The 18,139-nt window shown below is 32.8% G+C and overlaps 1 protein-coding gene across 1 annotated transcript in view; it reads left to right on the top strand.

Annotated features, from left to right (window-relative positions):
• Positions 1-18,139, top strand: part of LOC149486741 (sodium-independent sulfate anion transporter-like) — a 39,420-nt gene that overhangs the window by 7,221 nt on the left and 14,060 nt on the right. The window contains exons 2-3 of the mRNA XM_089698390.1: positions 9,594-9,767; positions 12,597-12,863. Of these exons, the coding sequence (XP_089554516.1) occupies positions 9,594-9,767; positions 12,597-12,863 (441 nt within the window). The remainder of the gene's footprint in view (positions 1-9,593; positions 9,768-12,596; positions 12,864-18,139) is intronic.

Below are 18,139 nucleotides of genomic sequence, written 5' to 3'. Positions count from 1 at the left end.
CCAGAAATTCCGTAACGAAAAAACCTCACGCTCCGACGGGCACGGAGGTGTGGCTTGAAGGCATCATCCTAATAATGCGAAAGTTTGTGAGGATGTGTGTGTATTTGATACTCTTTCACGCAAATACTACTGAACCGATTACAATGAAATATAGCACACGTATAGAGGGTAACTTGGATTAACACATAGGATAGGTTTTATCCCGGAAATCCCACGGGAACGGGAACTATGCGGGTTTTTCTTTAAAAACGCGGGCGAAGCCGCGGGCGGAAAGCTTCTAATAAAAGTACCTAGTTCTGCCAAATTATACTATAAGTACCTAGTATTCTTTTAGTAATCTGCGCTATAAGTAGTGTGCTATTACCTAAGTCTACAATTCGATCAAAATAAACACAAAATCAAAAATTGTTTCGCTTTATTGAGGTAATCGAACATTCCAAACCGAAGGTCACAGTGACTTTCTGTGCTTTTTAAAAATAAAAAAAACTGTACCAAAGCAAAACAACAAGGTTTTCGATTTAAAGCCATTTTATAAATTTCTATTTTTGCCTGCCATCTTGCGTGCAATATTTCAATATCCATAATTGAATTAAAATCGCACTAACAATGAAATTCCCTGTAATAATGTTTTATGTCATATTATTTATATCATAATGATCGTTTTAAAAGTAAAAGATGAAATCAAAATAAACAATGAATTGGTTTTCATATCATAATATGCAATGAATCAAAAACAGTTTATGTTAGAGCCATAAATCTGCCAATATACATTCCACACAAATTATACTTACTTCTATCTTTGTAATTTATTTATAACTAGCTGTATTCCGCGGATTCACCGCCTAAAACTGAAATAATTCTTCAAACCGAATCAGTAGTTCCTGAGATTTGCGCAAACATACAAATAAACTCTTCAGTTCTCTCTTATATAGATTGATAAATAGATACCTACAGATTATCTTAATATGTACACAGAGAAGTAAAAATAAATAAAATAGCAGTTGTAACACGACAAAGAGCCTAGTATCTTCTAAAAGATGAACTTAGTTTTTTGCGCTGTCCGATTTCCTGCGCGCGATTGGAAAGGCTAATTAGGTTTTTATCTCCTAATTAGACCGTCAAGGCAGTTATTCGAGTGGGCCTTCCTACAGTAGTGCTGTGCTTTTTACGGTTACGGTTAATTTTATATGTCGATTTGGATGTAAAAATACATTTATATCACTCAGACATATTTCGAGTGAATTTTAGAATACTGATGCTTAAAGATATATTCATGACAGCCATGGGCGTAGCCACGGTGGGGCAGGGTGGGGCACTTGCCCCACCCTGGCTCTGACCTGGAAGGTACCTAACCAAATCTAAAAAACGTAATTATCTCAGTACCTGACTACAAAACTTAATATCCGTTAAAAAATTCTCACTCGAAAGTTGTCAGGCGACACAAAAAAAATGCGATCTAAACAAAAAGCTTGCGCTTCTATGTTACATGATTAAAACCACTTTTGGTGCCAGAAAAAGTAGTGTAGTACTGTAACCCCATTCAAAGCTGCTTTTATTTAGCCAAATTCGCACTAAATTTCCCATCCAATTTCACTTTTGTTTTAGGATAAGTTACTGACCATAAAAGCACAAAATGCTAACAGATCCAGGTGGAGCTACGCTCGCAATCTTACATAAAAGTTTTTGGCCGATATCTCGGAAACTATCCATTTTAAGGCAAAAAATATTGGGATTTTTTTGTAGGTAGTACAATTTTACATCTTTTATACCTTATAAACTTCTTGTAAAACTTTCCGTTTACGATTTATGGCCTATTTAATGAGCCGGTTAATCATCTTTGGCAAGTAACTCTTTAAATATTGGATTAATCTATGAAATGCATAGGCATTAATATATTATACATATCTATGCATTATCCATTTATTAAGATTACTTTATTTGAAACTATTTTTTCTAATGCTTTTTGAGTTATTTAACGTTTGGCGATAAATAGTAAATTTCAAGGTATGTAATATGTATGTTTCGTATATATGTATTTCGTACAACTAAATAATATTGAGTAGTTATTTTATATTTGGATGCAAGAATAAAATTACGGAAAATATTTTAAAAAATGTATTAAAAATTTTCTATAAGTAAAAAAAAAAATCAAAAGTTTTTCCGTTTCGGAAACGGTGAAAATCCACTTGCATTGGAAATTTCTTCTTCGTTTTTATTACATCCGTATAAAAACTTTTGGCCTGCCACGTCACCCGCTGAGCGGTGGCATTTCTACATTATACGTGGAACAACTCAAAAAATATGGGCACTAGAAAAAAAATTTCAAACAAAACTTGTAGAGAATAAAGTGACCTAAAAACTATATGCATTTTATATACATGCATTTTATTCATTAATCCAATATTTTAACGATCAACCGGTTCATCAAATAGGCCATAAACCGTAAATAGTAAGTTTTACAAAAAAATTTACAGGGTATAAAATATGCGAAATTTTACTTTCTACAAAAAAGTCTAAGCAACTTTTGCCCTAAAGTGGATAGTTTTCGAGATATCGGTCTATAAGAGATAAACTCTAAGAAAGAAGCTCTTTTAAGGTCAATAAGTGGCCATTAACCTAAAACAAACATGAAATCGGAAGTGCAAGGTTTTGCTTTATTTATTGAGTTATTTAAAATTACATAGACCTATATTTTATGGTAAAAAGGAATCATATTATTATTGTATTAGACAGATAAACTACATATATAATATAGGGATGAAATTTGCAACATAAACGGCTGTAGGTATCTTTTGTTTGTTTTTATTTATTCATTATTATTTCAGCTTGATACCACCACGTGTTCTTGAAAAAAAAGGTATTTTTAGACAGACAGACAGACGCACAACAAAGTCTGCCTGTCGGTTTGTCTGTCAACACACTTTTTCTCAGGAACGCGTAGAGTTATCAAGCTGAAATTTATATCGAATACTCAAGTCTACGGTCTCTTAAAGCTGTGAAAAAATCAAACTTATAAGCCAACGCAATCAAAAGATACAGCCATTTTATGCTGCAAATTATCGCAAATTTCGACATTCGCAAGGGAATCAAAACCTACATTGTAGGTACTTCCCGTGAACACAGAGTCTTGAAATTTGGTTAAATCACTTAAAAGCAATGTCTTATAGCACAGATAAAGGAAAAATTGCTAAAACATACATTTTAGAGTTACAACATAATAAAAAGTAGGTTTGTTCGGAGCCCTCGGTGCGCGACTCCGACTCGCACTTGGCCGGTTTTTTTTTTTGCCCCACCCTGTGCCCATGGCTAGCTACGCCCATGATGACAGCTGTTTTTGCCTATTCGAACTAAAAATACCAAGTTCTTATTCTATGTCTTAGTTCTCTAGTATTAAATTCAAACTGTGAACATTTATTCATTACCCACCATACCAATTAATTTCATCCAGTTACGATTATTTTCTGAAAAAGTATCCACATAGGTAAACTTTTGCGTAAATATTTTAGTAGTTTAGGAGGGGACAAGGGATGAGTACCAAATCCCTACGACATTCCATACTTTAAAAACCAACTAATGAATGCCAAACATCCATCCAAACTATGGCCTATACACTATACAGGGTGTCCCACTATCGGTACCTATAGTAAGCGCGAAGGGACTTGTAGTTTTGCATACACTGATCACGTAAAAAATACTTAAACAAAAAAATTACGTCAAAAATTTTTTGCTAAATTTTTCCTTAAAATCCATGGTTTCTTCTCTAACTTCGCGCAACCGGCATAATATACCGCTTCGCTAATGTGAGCATTTTATCAGTGAAAAAATAATCTTAAAAGAAAGCTCAAGTGCGGGTGGCATAGTTGGGCGGGTTGCTTGTTAGGGGTGTACACATAGAGTTTTAAGAATTCATCTATTTGAAAAAAAATGCGTCTGGAATTTTATAAGTATTTTTTACGTACTCAGCGTATGCAAAACTATAACCTCCTTTGAGCTTAGTATACCAACGGTGGGACACCCTGTATAATAAAAGTAAGAGATCACAGGTAATATAGGTACCTAATATCATAGTAGGATTAAACTATAGACAGTTTCCATATACTATCACGTGTACATAACATGATGGTAACGAATTCATCAAAGTTACAAGGTTGTTCTCAAAGACTAGAAGTGAGTTATAACCGGCGGGGTGCAGCGTGTATTATCCAATAACCGATCATAAAAGTCACATCAGTATGAATAAAGGATACTAGTAATGATACTTTGACTGATTAAAGTGTTTGTGTATCTGCCTGCTAGGAAAACATTTCCTGCTCATAAAAACCTTTTGCAGTTTACAGTGTAACCGTTAAAACCTAAATACGTTGACAGTCTTATACAAAAGGCTCTTCTTGAATGATTTAACTTTTACTTTTACTTTGACTAAATTAACAATACACAGAAGGCCATTGGAATTAAATTCTAAGTGGATGTCTATGATGACATTCAGACATAATTATCAAATTATTTCTGAATATTATATATTATTGTACGAGGAGTTTAACGGAAATAGTAGGTAGTATTATAATAAATAAAACATAAATCAACTAGTTGTACCCCGCGGTTTCACCCGCATTGCTCAGATCCTGTTGGTCTTAGCGTGATAGCCTATATGCCTTCCTCGATAAATGGGCTATCTAACACCGAAAAATGTTTTCAAATCGGACTAGTTGTTCCCGAGATTAGCGCGTTCAAACAAACAAACAAACTCTTCAGCTTTATAATATTAGTATAGATTAAGTATAGATAAGTACCTATAGATAATGATCTAATTTTTATAAAAAATAGTATGTAATATCGTGTATGATAAGATCTCTTCTTTAGCAATTAATCAAGACCCAAACCAAATGATTTCTTTAATTCTTATAATATCTATGACATCAACAAACAAGAAAATTGTCAAAATATTACCAACAAAACGTTTGTCACCACAGTTTGTCTCGTTAAATTCCATACTCTTTACCCATACCATGAACATCTGAATAATTCGGAATGACATTGTTATCTGATGAACCGTGACCACATACAAAGGCATTGCTATTTACCTACGTAGTATATAGCCATAGCTGTGTGAGACAATGATTATTGTGAACCCTTGAAATAGAAAACTAATACAGTCATCTTTGTACTAATATTATTATTTACCATACAAACATTAGTCACGATTGCAAAGTTTGTATGCAGTGAAATATGTTTAGGAAATGTTTAAATTCCGTTGAAAACCACCAAACTGATTTGGGTGAACACTGTTTGCTCAGAATAAGTTCCCCGTTCAGTTTGCGGTTCTTTAGTTAGTGGTGTAAGTAACCCGGCTGTAGGGACACACATATGCAATATGCTGATCAAAGCTTTTTGTATATGTATGTGTCCACATTGTATCTCCACCGCTTTTTACTTCATAATAAACTAGCTTTCCGCACGCGGCTTCGCCCGCGTTTTCAAAGAAAAACCCGTTCCCGTAGGATATCCGGGATAAAACCTATCCTATGTCCTTTCTCGGGTATCAAAATATCTCTATACCAAATTTCATGCAAATTGGTTCAGTAGTTAAGGCGTGATTAAGTAACAGACAGACAGACAGAGTTACTTTCGCATTTATAATATTAGTATGGATTCTATACTTACGTACCTACGTACGTTTATGAAAAGGATAATGAAATAAGGCTTTTTACTCGGATACATTGGATCAAGAAGTTCTACATCGGCTTTATTAAAGATAGAAATATGAACTTTATGAGAGTTATACGGAGAGTAAACCATAATAATTTTGAAATAAGATGGTGTTTCACTTTATGTTTATCAAGATGTGTATAATCAGCTTCGCGTAAAGAGTGTCTTGTTTTTAAAACAAGTGCATATTATTGTAACAGAAGACGTGCTATTGAACGTCAATGTTAAACACTCTAGGTTTCCTAGATTTGAAAACACAATGTCATATTTGAATCCATAATTGGTGCAGGTTTAGGTTATTTTGTTGAAAGAATATAAAGTGCAATATCCTCAAGTTTCCTGAGTCAACTTTTATATGACATTAAAGCCGCTGCATTCGTATTCTTTTGATAGTTATTTTCCTCATAAAGATTTACTCAACTTTTTTCTAAATCCGTCCGTCCATAGAGCTAAAGCAAATAGAACCAAATTGTCATATAATTAAGGAGCCTATATGTATACTTAAAAGCAACGGATGATTACATTTTCATGGCACGTCTCTTCGAACTGTACATTATGTAATTTTATTAACTCGTTTATTTGGCACTGACTTTGAGTTACGCTATATTGACATGGAGAAATCGAACAAATTCTCTAGATTGCTTCCTTAGAAAAGAAATATTTTATGTTGCTCTTTCTTAGAAAAAAGTAATGTGCTTTCTTTGTGAAATTTGTCAACAACAAAACATAAACGGTTAACTATTAAACCTGATGTAAGACAACACCAAAGCACACGTATTTATTGCGAAAATTTTAATTACAAATGCAAAATACGTTTAGAAAACAGAACATCAATTTCCCCCTGTCGAGCCATTGACAAACGCGGCCAAAACCAGTCCTCACAACATGTGCAAGAACTTTCCAAATGCTAATCAACCTAGATCACTTGGCTATGCTAATTAACCGCCTTTTCCCTGTTTTTGTATTGAGCTCTTAAATCAACTGAGAAATATATAAACAAGAAATTTGTCTTGCGGTTTATCGCCTCGTATATTTAATCAAATTGAATCATTATATCACAGACTATTTTATAATAATAATATAGGTACTACGTATACAAATAATACGATCATTTTTACGGTTACAACTTGCAACGGGAAACTATGAATTAAAATAAAATATTATGGCTGAATTCTAACAATATGGAATTAGTAAATTGAACATACAAAAATTTATACTTCTTATGTGATATGTCCATACATTCATCCTACACTTTATCAAGTGATGTCGTAAATATGCAGAAGTGAGTACACATCACATACACTGCGTTTTCACACATATATATTGCAAAATTTAAACTTTGTAAATGCAGTGATGTCAAGATCATTTTAATTTGTTACTGATCAATGACTCTTCCATAACCTAGCCCTATTAATTTTATGATAAAATGAATTGCAAACAAGTTTTTTTCATTTGTACTAACTTGTGGAGTAAAAAATATTGTATCTTTCTTCATACAATATTATGAATAACCATTGTCCAAATACACAGAAGGCGTAAATCCTTTCTTCGTATACAGTACAGTGGAACCTGCTTTTATACCTTGAGATAACTTAGCTTTTTCGTTTTGTATCACATATAATACTAAACTACTTTAAAAATTTTAATAATTTATAAATGAATTTTCATTAATAGTCCGCATTATTTATACATCGTTGATTTTGCGTATTCGCGAATACCTTATCTACATTTAGATTTTAGCACAAAATCCAGTGAAATCTAGATACACCTTCACAGAGTTCTCGGTATAGAAACCGAACCTAAGGCCTTGTTTGATTGTCCTCAGTATCCAATGAAATGTCACATAGCTGTATTTCATACATAAAGTACCATTTTGACAGTATTCGTGTAGCCAATGTATTTTACTGTATTTGTTGGTAAAGTTATGTTGCGTTATTGATCAAAAACCGGCCAAGTGCGAGTCGGACTCGCGCACGAAGGGTTCCGTACTATGGGGACCCCCCTTAATATTTTACATTTTTAATTTTTAGTATTTGTTGTTATAGCGGCAAAGGAAATACATCATTTGTGAAAATTTCAGCTTTCTAGCTATCACGGTTTATGAGAAGCCTGAAGACAGACAGACAACGAAGTCTCAGTAATAGGGTCCCGTTTTCCCTTTGGGTACGGAACCCTAAAAACGACGTCGTTGAACTGAAACTCAAACTGTAACTTTTGAATGTAAACTCTATCTAATAGAGAGTAGTGTGTGTAGATATGTACCTACTAGTATATTATGTGAACTTTTCGCAGATTTTTCAACTAATGGATATATTTTTATTTAAACAATTAATCGACATTAAATATATGGGAACTGTGTCAACGTTTATGTATTAAAATATTCTAAGTATATAAGGATAATATATATAAACGGTATTTTAAATGTTATCTTCACATCTATTGTATATTATTTTAGTTATCATCTACACAAAAGACGATAATTACATCTCCAATTATGCCGAATTCATTACTTGCATTAAATCTCATTTCTCTATGGATATTAAATTGAAACTAACATTGCCAAAAGGTCAAGGACCAAGGTCACCTGAACACCTGGCGTTCGCTTGCTTTTCAGCTTTCTTGTTTTGGCTGATAAGCGCTTGGACATTGACCGCAATTTGCAAATTAAATATATTTTAGGTTCTATAATGTTTCTGTTTATTTAAGTTGTTTTTATGGTTATAAGCTTGTAAGTAAATGAATGTATAAGATGTAGGGTTTTTTATTCCTTTAGAAGTTCTATATTTTAGTAGGTACCTTTGGCATATTATGTGTTTTGCAATATATGTACATTAAATTGAATGTGTATTTAGGATTCAACTCAATTATAGGATTTGTGAGTTTCTTCCAAAAAGAAATAAACAAAATACCTATAGATATGTAGCAATCAAATTAATATTTTTGTTTCGTCTTAAATTTCTCTCGTCTCTCTTCTTTAATCTGTAATTTTAAGTATCAAAAAATTTAACGAAGACAGATATGTTATATCTGCAACCGTATAAATACGTAACTTTACGTTAATAGTTAATTACATCTAGCAACAAAATCAACATATTTGACTCATTACCCTGAATGCCCTCAACCTGAATTTAGACAGTTGAAGACAAACACGGAAAAGTAACCATATTATTATAATTAAGTATTTATTAATTTATTTTATGATAATTAATACATCTGTTTTAACTTTGACGTCAAAATGCAAATGATAAACATACAAATTTATACGGCAATAATTTAACTATAATTTTAAGTGAAGTGTTGCATACGTAAAATCTAATTAGATATGGATAACTAAATTGTTAAATCCTTATTAATTATATGTTTATATGTATTAATATAAAATATTCAATGCACGCGTAACTAATGTAACTTAAATTGTATCTTCAGACGTATCTTGAACGCGATTTGACCTTCCAGACTCCAGTTAAAAATACATTAAAACCGGGTAAATCACACATTAACATATTAAACGAATATAATACACAATCGCGAATGTCTACACTCCAGACAAAGATATTTTAAATTAACAGTTATCATTTTTTTTAATAGTTCGCGAATTTATGACCTAATATTTTAAAGTGGTATTTTTTCTGCGCTTTGACCATCTCCATGAATCGATCCAATTTGTCTTTGTAGTTTGATTAAAAAAACTTGGTTTAATAGTATACTGATATATCAAGACTGACCCGTCCTCTTCGTGGTTTAAAGGCAAAAATATTAATCATTGTAATAAATGTGACGTCATCTGTCCTTTACCCTAAAATGGAATAATATAGAATCTACACGCACTTATAACCTTAGTGGCTAACCTATCAGAACATAGCTGTAACAATTCATATTTTCCACAGATACAAATGGTTCCTACCCCGGCCCCGGTTACCCAAAGAAGAGTAGATGGCGAGGCGACGTCGCGAAGCGAGCGAAAGCGTGCTGTTCCAAGAAGACTTTACTCCGAAGAATACCCATCCTGGCTTGGCTTCCCAACTACAATGTAAGGCATGGACTTGCTGATGCCATTGCAGGTAAGATGCCGAATCTTAGCCGAGCTATATTATATGTATAGTTTTACATTTTGTACTACGAAAAATAGTTCAGAACTTATTAGATATCTTTTTAATACGCTTTTTTGTATACAAGCTTCCAGTGTACTGTGTACATTCTTATGTATGTAACTGACTCCTTTAGACTCGATTTTGACCCACTTTCAACGGACAGATCTAATTCAGACTTTGTACACTTATCAAGGATCGGCCACAATACAATAATCTCGCAGTTTATTACAATTTACAGCGTGATTTTTAGCGTAGTTTTTTCCAACAATATTTATTAATATTAAAAAATAAGATATCCTGTATAAAATTTAACATACAATACCTTAATAATATACCGCAAAAGTGCTTGAGAAAAGAAAACATTATTTATAAATAACCTTATTGTATACATTTTCAATATAAACTAGTTTATTTATTACTGTTACTCCAATTACCAATATCACCTTTACCATAAATGTTTTATTTGAACAATGTGATAAATAATTTTAATACTGTGTTATAATTTTAACTACAATTGTAATTTCGCACTTGCATTCAGTTTTTTATGACATTTTCAGTATGCTTAGAGTGATGACTTCCTATTTGCATCTCTTTCACACAACATCCTTTATATTCGCAACACAATAAAAGCAACAGAATTTTTATTGTTACCAATAAAAATATGTACTTGTTAAGTGGATGCAATAAAGTTTGGTGAATTTCAATACCTTGATAATTTGGTGTCTTACTAGTGCCGTAATGAGAATGAAGATGTAGGTAACAATTTCGTATTAACATAATATTGTAAATTATAGTTTGTACAATACAAACGATGTTTGTTCAAATTATACAAATTTTGGAATTAGGTAATACACCAATTATCATGATTCATGACTCATAATATTTTTATTGTTAACAGTGTTTGTGTTTCTACTTTTAGTTGTAGGGATCTTTAAAAATTTGTAGTTCGCGAGGTATTTAAAATATATTTACAAATTGAGAAATATTTTAAATAACATCTATATACGGTGTAAAACATCACACATAATATAAAATTACTATTAAAGAAATGTGACTATAACGAATCATTCGGGCACGCTTGATTAAAGATAACGCCATAAGCAATGAGTCGTAGCCATAAATTAAATGAAACACGTGCACATAAACGTTTATTTTACCCCAGTATCAAAAATTCACCTTTTAACAGATAGGTAGGACAAAGTACAGAGCATTATAAGTTTCAATTAAAGTCCGTCTATGGGCATTTTACCCGGTTTTAAAACAATCCCAGGATGAATACTGTGTCGGATATCTACCGTTTCTCGGTGACAAGTTTAAAAACTTATTTTGTAGGCGGTATGATAAATTGATTCTGTTTTATTCTTTTGATGTCAAAAACAACATACCAACAAAATTTTGAGATTTTTCAGATAGCTTTTTGTTGACTCTTTAGAAGTAGGTAGGTAAACAAAAATATATTAATACAAAACTTATGCAGAATGTTTATAACAAGTTCAATGACCATTTTATTTTCTAAACTGCGAAATATAACGAGTGACCTTTGTGATGTTTTACAATAAAAAGTCTACAACAAGAGGTATCGGAGCGTGAAATTAGTGAGATTTCTATTGTGTGCTTTATGTTGTTGCAAGCAATAACCCACGTCTCGGGTCTAGATTGTTACGACATTTGGACACTAGAAACTAAACTACTTAGTATTTATAATAACTTTACACTAAAAAAGCGCTGATATCAACACATACAATTTGGGTACATTATTACCTTTTTCACAAGTACGATTTACGGAATATAATATCGAATATTAAACTAATAGAAGCATTTCCTATATATTTTGTAATCTGTCCATATTAATTGTTTCTTTAATCTCCTTTAAAAAACATTGTGCTAATTAGCTCCACCTAAATCAGGCAACAAATAAGTTCAATCTATTCAAGACATAACTCTACCCGCGATACCAATATTTTTTTGTACTTTTCCTCACAAAAACATACAATTTTACAATTAAAAGACAGTTTAATACGTTGATAAAAAGAAACACAGCAAAACTACTATGACCTTTAATAGTAAAAGTTCCCAATAATTATGCAATTAAACCTTTTTGTTCAATAAAATTACAATGCTTATCACTGAGGTAAACGCCACGTTATAGGGTAATTTTTCAATTATATTGAAAATCATATAATCTGTAGCACATTTCTTGAAAGTGTCCATTGTCCATTGTCAAGGAAATGTATTTGATTACTGAGAACCTTAGAAACCTTACTTTACGTAATCTTATGAATGTTATGTTGTACATACAGATAGATTCAAAGAAACAGTATACAGAGCATATAAATTATATAAATCTTATTGTCACATTAAAAAAACTTTTATCTATAGATACTAATATTATAAAGAGGAAAGGTTTGTTTGTATGTATGTATGGTTTTCACGCATAAACTACTGGACCGATTTTGATGAAATTTGGCATAGATAATCTTTAGACCCTGAGAAAGAACATAGGCTACCTTTTATTGCGAAATATGTACCACGAGCGAAGCCGGGGCGGACCGCTAGTTATTAATAAACAACGATTTAATGAAGTTTGCCAGAAACAATCTACGAAGTGCGCGCCTATTTTCTTGTCTATGATTTATATAGTCTGTCCCCGACCGTCCACGTCTGACTTCTGACTCTGAGTCTTAATCTACTTATTTAATTAGGTATTGCACCACACCACTTTTTAACATTCTAAAAATAAACATCCAATCATCTATCTCTAAATACATTTCCTAACCCTTTATCTCTTCGTCTTTTTAGGTCTGACTGTCGGTCTGACAGTGATCCCGCAAGCGATAGCCTACGCGAACGTAGCCGGTCTACCTCCGCAGTATGGCCTATACTCCTCCTTCATGGCTTGCTTTGTGTACACAATATTCGGTTCTGTAAAGGACTCCGCTATCGGACCCACGGCAATAGCTGCTATACTGACGAGAGAAAACCTACATGGTCTGGGCCCGGAATTCGCAGTGCTCCTGGCGTTTTTGTCTGGTTGCGTCGAACTTGTTATGGGCATTTTACAGTTGGGTAAGTTTTTTTTTATTTGTATAGAAGAGTTTTGACTCTACAACCATTTATGGTTGAAGAGTCATATCAGCTAATTGTGTGCATATAATATTACCTAAATCTGTCAGAAAGTTTCTGTTCTTGTACAAATCGTTCCTTAGTTATAATTTTGAAGGAATCATGCTAAAAATAAAACTGTTTTAAATTATAATATGTAGATATGTAAATTTAATTACCAAGATAATGTACTTAGTCAAAGATTTCAAACTATAGAGCCCATAAATGACATAATTTGCTACATACAAATGTGATACAAATAGGTACCCAACTACAATGCTTTGTTATAAGTTTTAATTTAGGTATTCAAATTTATCTGTCAGTAACATACGGGCTCTTATTTTCGTAACGGTCAGTTAAACTTAATTATTGAATAAACCATAAGGTCTGCATATTTTTCAAATCTTTAGTCGGAATCGGTTCGTGCAAAAAAGACCATAATATATTTTAACATTTAAGTACATAAATGCTAAAATAAACGACATTTAAATGTATAAATGTATGCATATAATTTATAATGGTTGTCGTCAATACCTATAGCCTTTGTCCTTACAAAGCGAATCGCCCCTATTTACTTGCATTATTCAATTGTCTTTAAGTTCTGCATTTAACAAAATGCGTGTCAAATCGGTGACAAAATGTACCTCAGGTAATATGCGTTGTTTCTTTGTGAATAAAAAATAAGGTCAGATTAATTTGGAATGGAACTAATGTTGAAGCTTTTGACGACCAATTGATATTTTTATACTGAAGTTGAATTTAAATTATATCCCATCATAAGTCATAAAATACAACTTTTTAAACAATTTTTAAATAACTTCAGTACAGGTAACCAACGTTTCGCGTAAATTCAAGAAACCAAACAACTACAATAATAAACGTTGAAGTACCATATCGAAAAATAGCCTGAATAAACATAGGTACAAACAATCCGTCACTGAATCATTGAAAAATATATTTATATGTAGATTTAAACACTATTTGTTCTGATAAACAAAGAGTTGTGCCCTTTTATATTTTAAAATGTCTATGAAATTATTTGTTATTTCCTACAAATTTTCTTTTTATTGTTGTAATGATGTCATATAATCGCTTACATTACAGTCGTGCCGTTACACCTAATTTACGTAATAGTTGAAAAAGCAAATATAATATACTAGCGGTCCGCCCCGGCTTCGCTCGTGGTACTTACGTTTTCTCTACATAAAAACCATCCTCGTACTTCAAGGAATATAAAAAGAATTATCGAAATCGGTTCAGCCGTTCTCGAGTTATGCGCTTACCAACACATTTTGCGATTCATTTTTATATAAGTACTAGCGGTCCGCCCCGGCTTCGCCCGTGGTACAAATTTACGTTTTCTCTACATAAAAACCATCCTCGTACTTCAAGGAATATAATAAAAAAAGAATTATCGAAATCGGTTCAGCCGTTCTCGAGTTATGCGCTTACCAACACATTTTGCGATTCATTTTTATATATAAGATTAAATAGCCCTTTTATATACCACTTATTACACACGGAATAATTTGCGTAAATATCGGTAATGCTCCTTTATACCATTTTATACGTATAGTTATTTTAAACGCGTCATACATTTTTACAGTTTACAGTTCGTGATTATAAAACATTGCAAGAACAATATAAATATTTTGCATACATTGTTATGTTATTAGCAATAAATATATTTGTTAGTCACACGATGTAGTCGAGCAAACATAATTTAAAGTTTATGAAAATATCAACTAGGAAGTAATTTAAATATTATAGAGTTGTTATAAATAGCTGCGAACGTATATATTAGTTTTTTTGAAGTACATAGATTACAATTATGAATAACTAGTTTCAGTGAGCGGCTTCGCTTGATATTGAATGTTAAGAAAAATAAAAAATTCATTATTAATAGTATTAGAAAATGAAATACGCTAAAATATAACACGTAAAATGTGTAAAAATGGTAAACTGAATTAAGACTAAAAGATAACGGCGTAATTTAATTCGATATAAAAACAAATAAAAATATAATATTAACGTTTTTGTAATCGTTAGATATTGTTTCTTGGAAAAATTGTATCATTATGATAACACAAATTAAGTATAAATATTTTTACTATTTTAATTAAATAATAAATGTTTAGTCTGCTATTATAAAAACAGACGTGACGATGTATTTCTACTAAGAATAATGTGAATTATTGAAAGAAAGAAAGAAAGAAAATACATTTAATCACAAATACTTAATTACAATTTTTCACTTATAACTAAATACACTTTTGAGAACAATACACATTAATAAATTTTAAACCTTAAAATACAATAAATATATTCAAATATTAGTCGGTATTCGTGATTAGGTGGACTACTCAGCATTTGCCTCTCCGTGTTAGAGGAGAGGCGCCGGTTTTCAGTAGTCCCCTCGACTTGCTACGCTTGGAGCACCAGAACGGTCTTTTGTGATGTAAAATAAAAAGCTAATAAAATAAATATTTCAAATTTAAAAAAATAGGAGAATATAAATATATTGAAGTGTTTAAATAAAATTGTCAATACATAATATAAACTTACTTGTACATACTTGATATTTAAATATAAAGGGTTAAGGAATAGATGTAATGAAGTAATTTATACGTATAGATAAGTATAAGAGTGAATATATACATAATAAAATAAAATAGATACGGCTATACATTCAACGCTACTAGGGCTGGTTAAGAAATTCAGCAAGTATAACTTTTTTGTACTGATGTTTAAAACTGTGCAGTGTTTTGCAATTTCTTATTGGCGGAGGTAAGTTATTCCAGCACCTAGTAGCGCTGTACGTAAAGCTTCCCCTGAAAGCCGCTGTATAGTTTCTGGGGGTTGAAAGCTTATACATGGACGCCCGTGTATCATACATGCGATTGCCATCATCCATCCATGTGAGTTTACTGTAGAGGTAGGCGGGTGCCTTGGTCATGACCACGTTGAATAGTAGGGAGGCTAGGTGCAGTCGCCTACGACTCTCCATATTTAAAACTTTGTTGGACTTTAGGATGGGTGATATATGGGTCCGAGCTGGTATGTCCCAACAAAAACGAGCGCAGGCGTTTTGTATTCGCTGTATGGAGTTTTTAGTGCGTACCAGCAATCTAGGACCATACATCACATCGGCATAGTTGAATTTTGATAGTATGAGTGATTCACAAAGCTTTAAACGTAGGTCTGTGTTCAAATATGACCTAATATTATACAGCACTTTCAGGCGGTAAAAGCAGTTTGAAATTATTGAATTAATATGTTTTTCGAATCTAAGTTGTTCGTCGAATATAACCCCTAAGTTACGAGCCTCACGTACACGCTCGATGACAGTGCCTTGAATGTTAAGTACAGGATTTTGCTGCTCGACACTTTTTACCTGTTTTGGTGTACCTAGTATCATGAATTTCGTTTTGTCAGCGTTTAGCTGCAAGGTATTATTTGCTGACCACGTAGAAATTCGATCTAGGTCACCATTTAGTTTTACTAAGCTATTCTGTGTATCATCGGGCTTGAAAGATAGATAAAGTTGTATATCATCAGCGTAGGAATGAAATTTACAACATTGAATATTATCAATAATGTCTGCAGTGTATAAGATAAATAATAGCGGCCCCAGAATTGAGCCTTGGGGAATACCTCGTTCAATAGATCTGCACTGTGAAAACAACCCCGCGCCGTTTTCCCCAGTTATCATAACAGTTTGAGTTCGATTGCTAAGATAACTGCCGAACCATGAAACTGCATTTTGTGTAAAACCATAATAGGATAGTTTAGCCAGCAATAGAGGTATGTTCAGCGTATCGAATGCGCGCGAATAATCGAGGTATACAAGGATTGTGCTCATACCTCTATCCTGTGCTCTAATAATGTTATCCACTACATCCGTTAGCGCTGTAGCAGTTCCACGTTGCCGTCGAAAGCCCGATTGTAAATCCGGTAAGATTCGATTCATCTCAAGGTATTCAACGACTTGTTTGTATACAATTTTTTCCAGTATTTTTGACATGCACGGGAGAATGCTGATTGGCCTTAGATCTTTATATGAATCAGGATGATCTTTTTTTGGTATCGGCTGTACTAGAGCATTCCGCCATAACGCAGGAAAGGTGTTCGAGGATATTGATATGTTAATTATATGTGTTATTATTTTTAAAGTTGTTGGTGTGGTTAATTTTAGCATATCAAGCGAGATATCATCGCTGCCTACAGCTTGGGATGTTAGTTCTCGAATAGCCTTCCATACGTCTTGGTCAGTAACTGGCTTCAAACCAAGGACAGTATCATTATTGTATCGATGTGATTTGTAATACGATATGTATGACGCTGGTGAGTATCTAGGACCTGGAGTGTTCAGAAAATGCATATTAATACTATCAGGATCACGCAAATGGGGCGGTAAGAGCGGTTCTCTTTGCGGCTTTATCCGTATATGTTTTTTTAAATGCTTCCAAAGGACCTTAGGGTTGCTTGTGTTAGCATTAATATAAATATCAAAATAGGCTTTTTTTTCTCGGTTGAGAGCACCTTTAACATAATTTCTGAGCTCGTTGTAATAGCGTATATGGGACATTTTTTTGGTTAATCTCGCCCGAATTTGTGCCTCGTCCCTATTCTTCATGATTAGTTTAATATTGTGCGTTATCCACGGATATTGTTCTGACTTAACTTTGAATGTTTTTTTCGGTGCGTGAATATCATACAGAGCTAGAACACTGGCAGTGAAGGTAGTTAAAGCTTCGTCCACATTATCAATTGAAAGTATCGCGTCCCAGTCATAGGAGATTAAAGATTGGTTGAAATCAGTTATATTAATATTTTTGAGAGAGCGCCTTGACATCCATTTAGGTTTAGGTTTTTCCTTTATAATATTTAAAATACAAGTTACAAACGCATGATTGCTTAAGTCACTTATGTAATCTACTTCTACCCGAGATACTGAACAGTCTGAACATATTAGATCTAACAAGGTCTCACTATCGCTTTTAAAATGTGTGGGCTTAGTCACATGTTGTTTCAAGTTTGTAGTTATTAAGAAATTGTTAAATTTTATAAAACCAGTAGTTTTTTCACTTAGTATATTAATATTAAAATCGCCTACCAATATCATATAATCACTCCATACAAAAGAGCTGATAGATTCTGTGAGGGCCGCGAAGAAGGTATCAATATCTAGCCAGGGCGGTCTATAAGCGGTTCCGATAACGATTTTTTTACCCCGGGAA

This window comes from Colias philodice, chromosome 8, assembly GCF_061535455.1.
Source record: "Colias philodice isolate Cphi_HAF_F1 chromosome 8, ilColPhil1 Martin Lab GWU primary, whole genome shotgun sequence".
In the NCBI taxonomy this organism is placed as follows: Eukaryota; Metazoa; Arthropoda; class Insecta; order Lepidoptera; family Pieridae; genus Colias; species Colias philodice.
The sequence above is the reverse complement of the archived record's forward strand: the minus strand, read 5'-3'. Positions and strand labels throughout refer to the sequence as shown.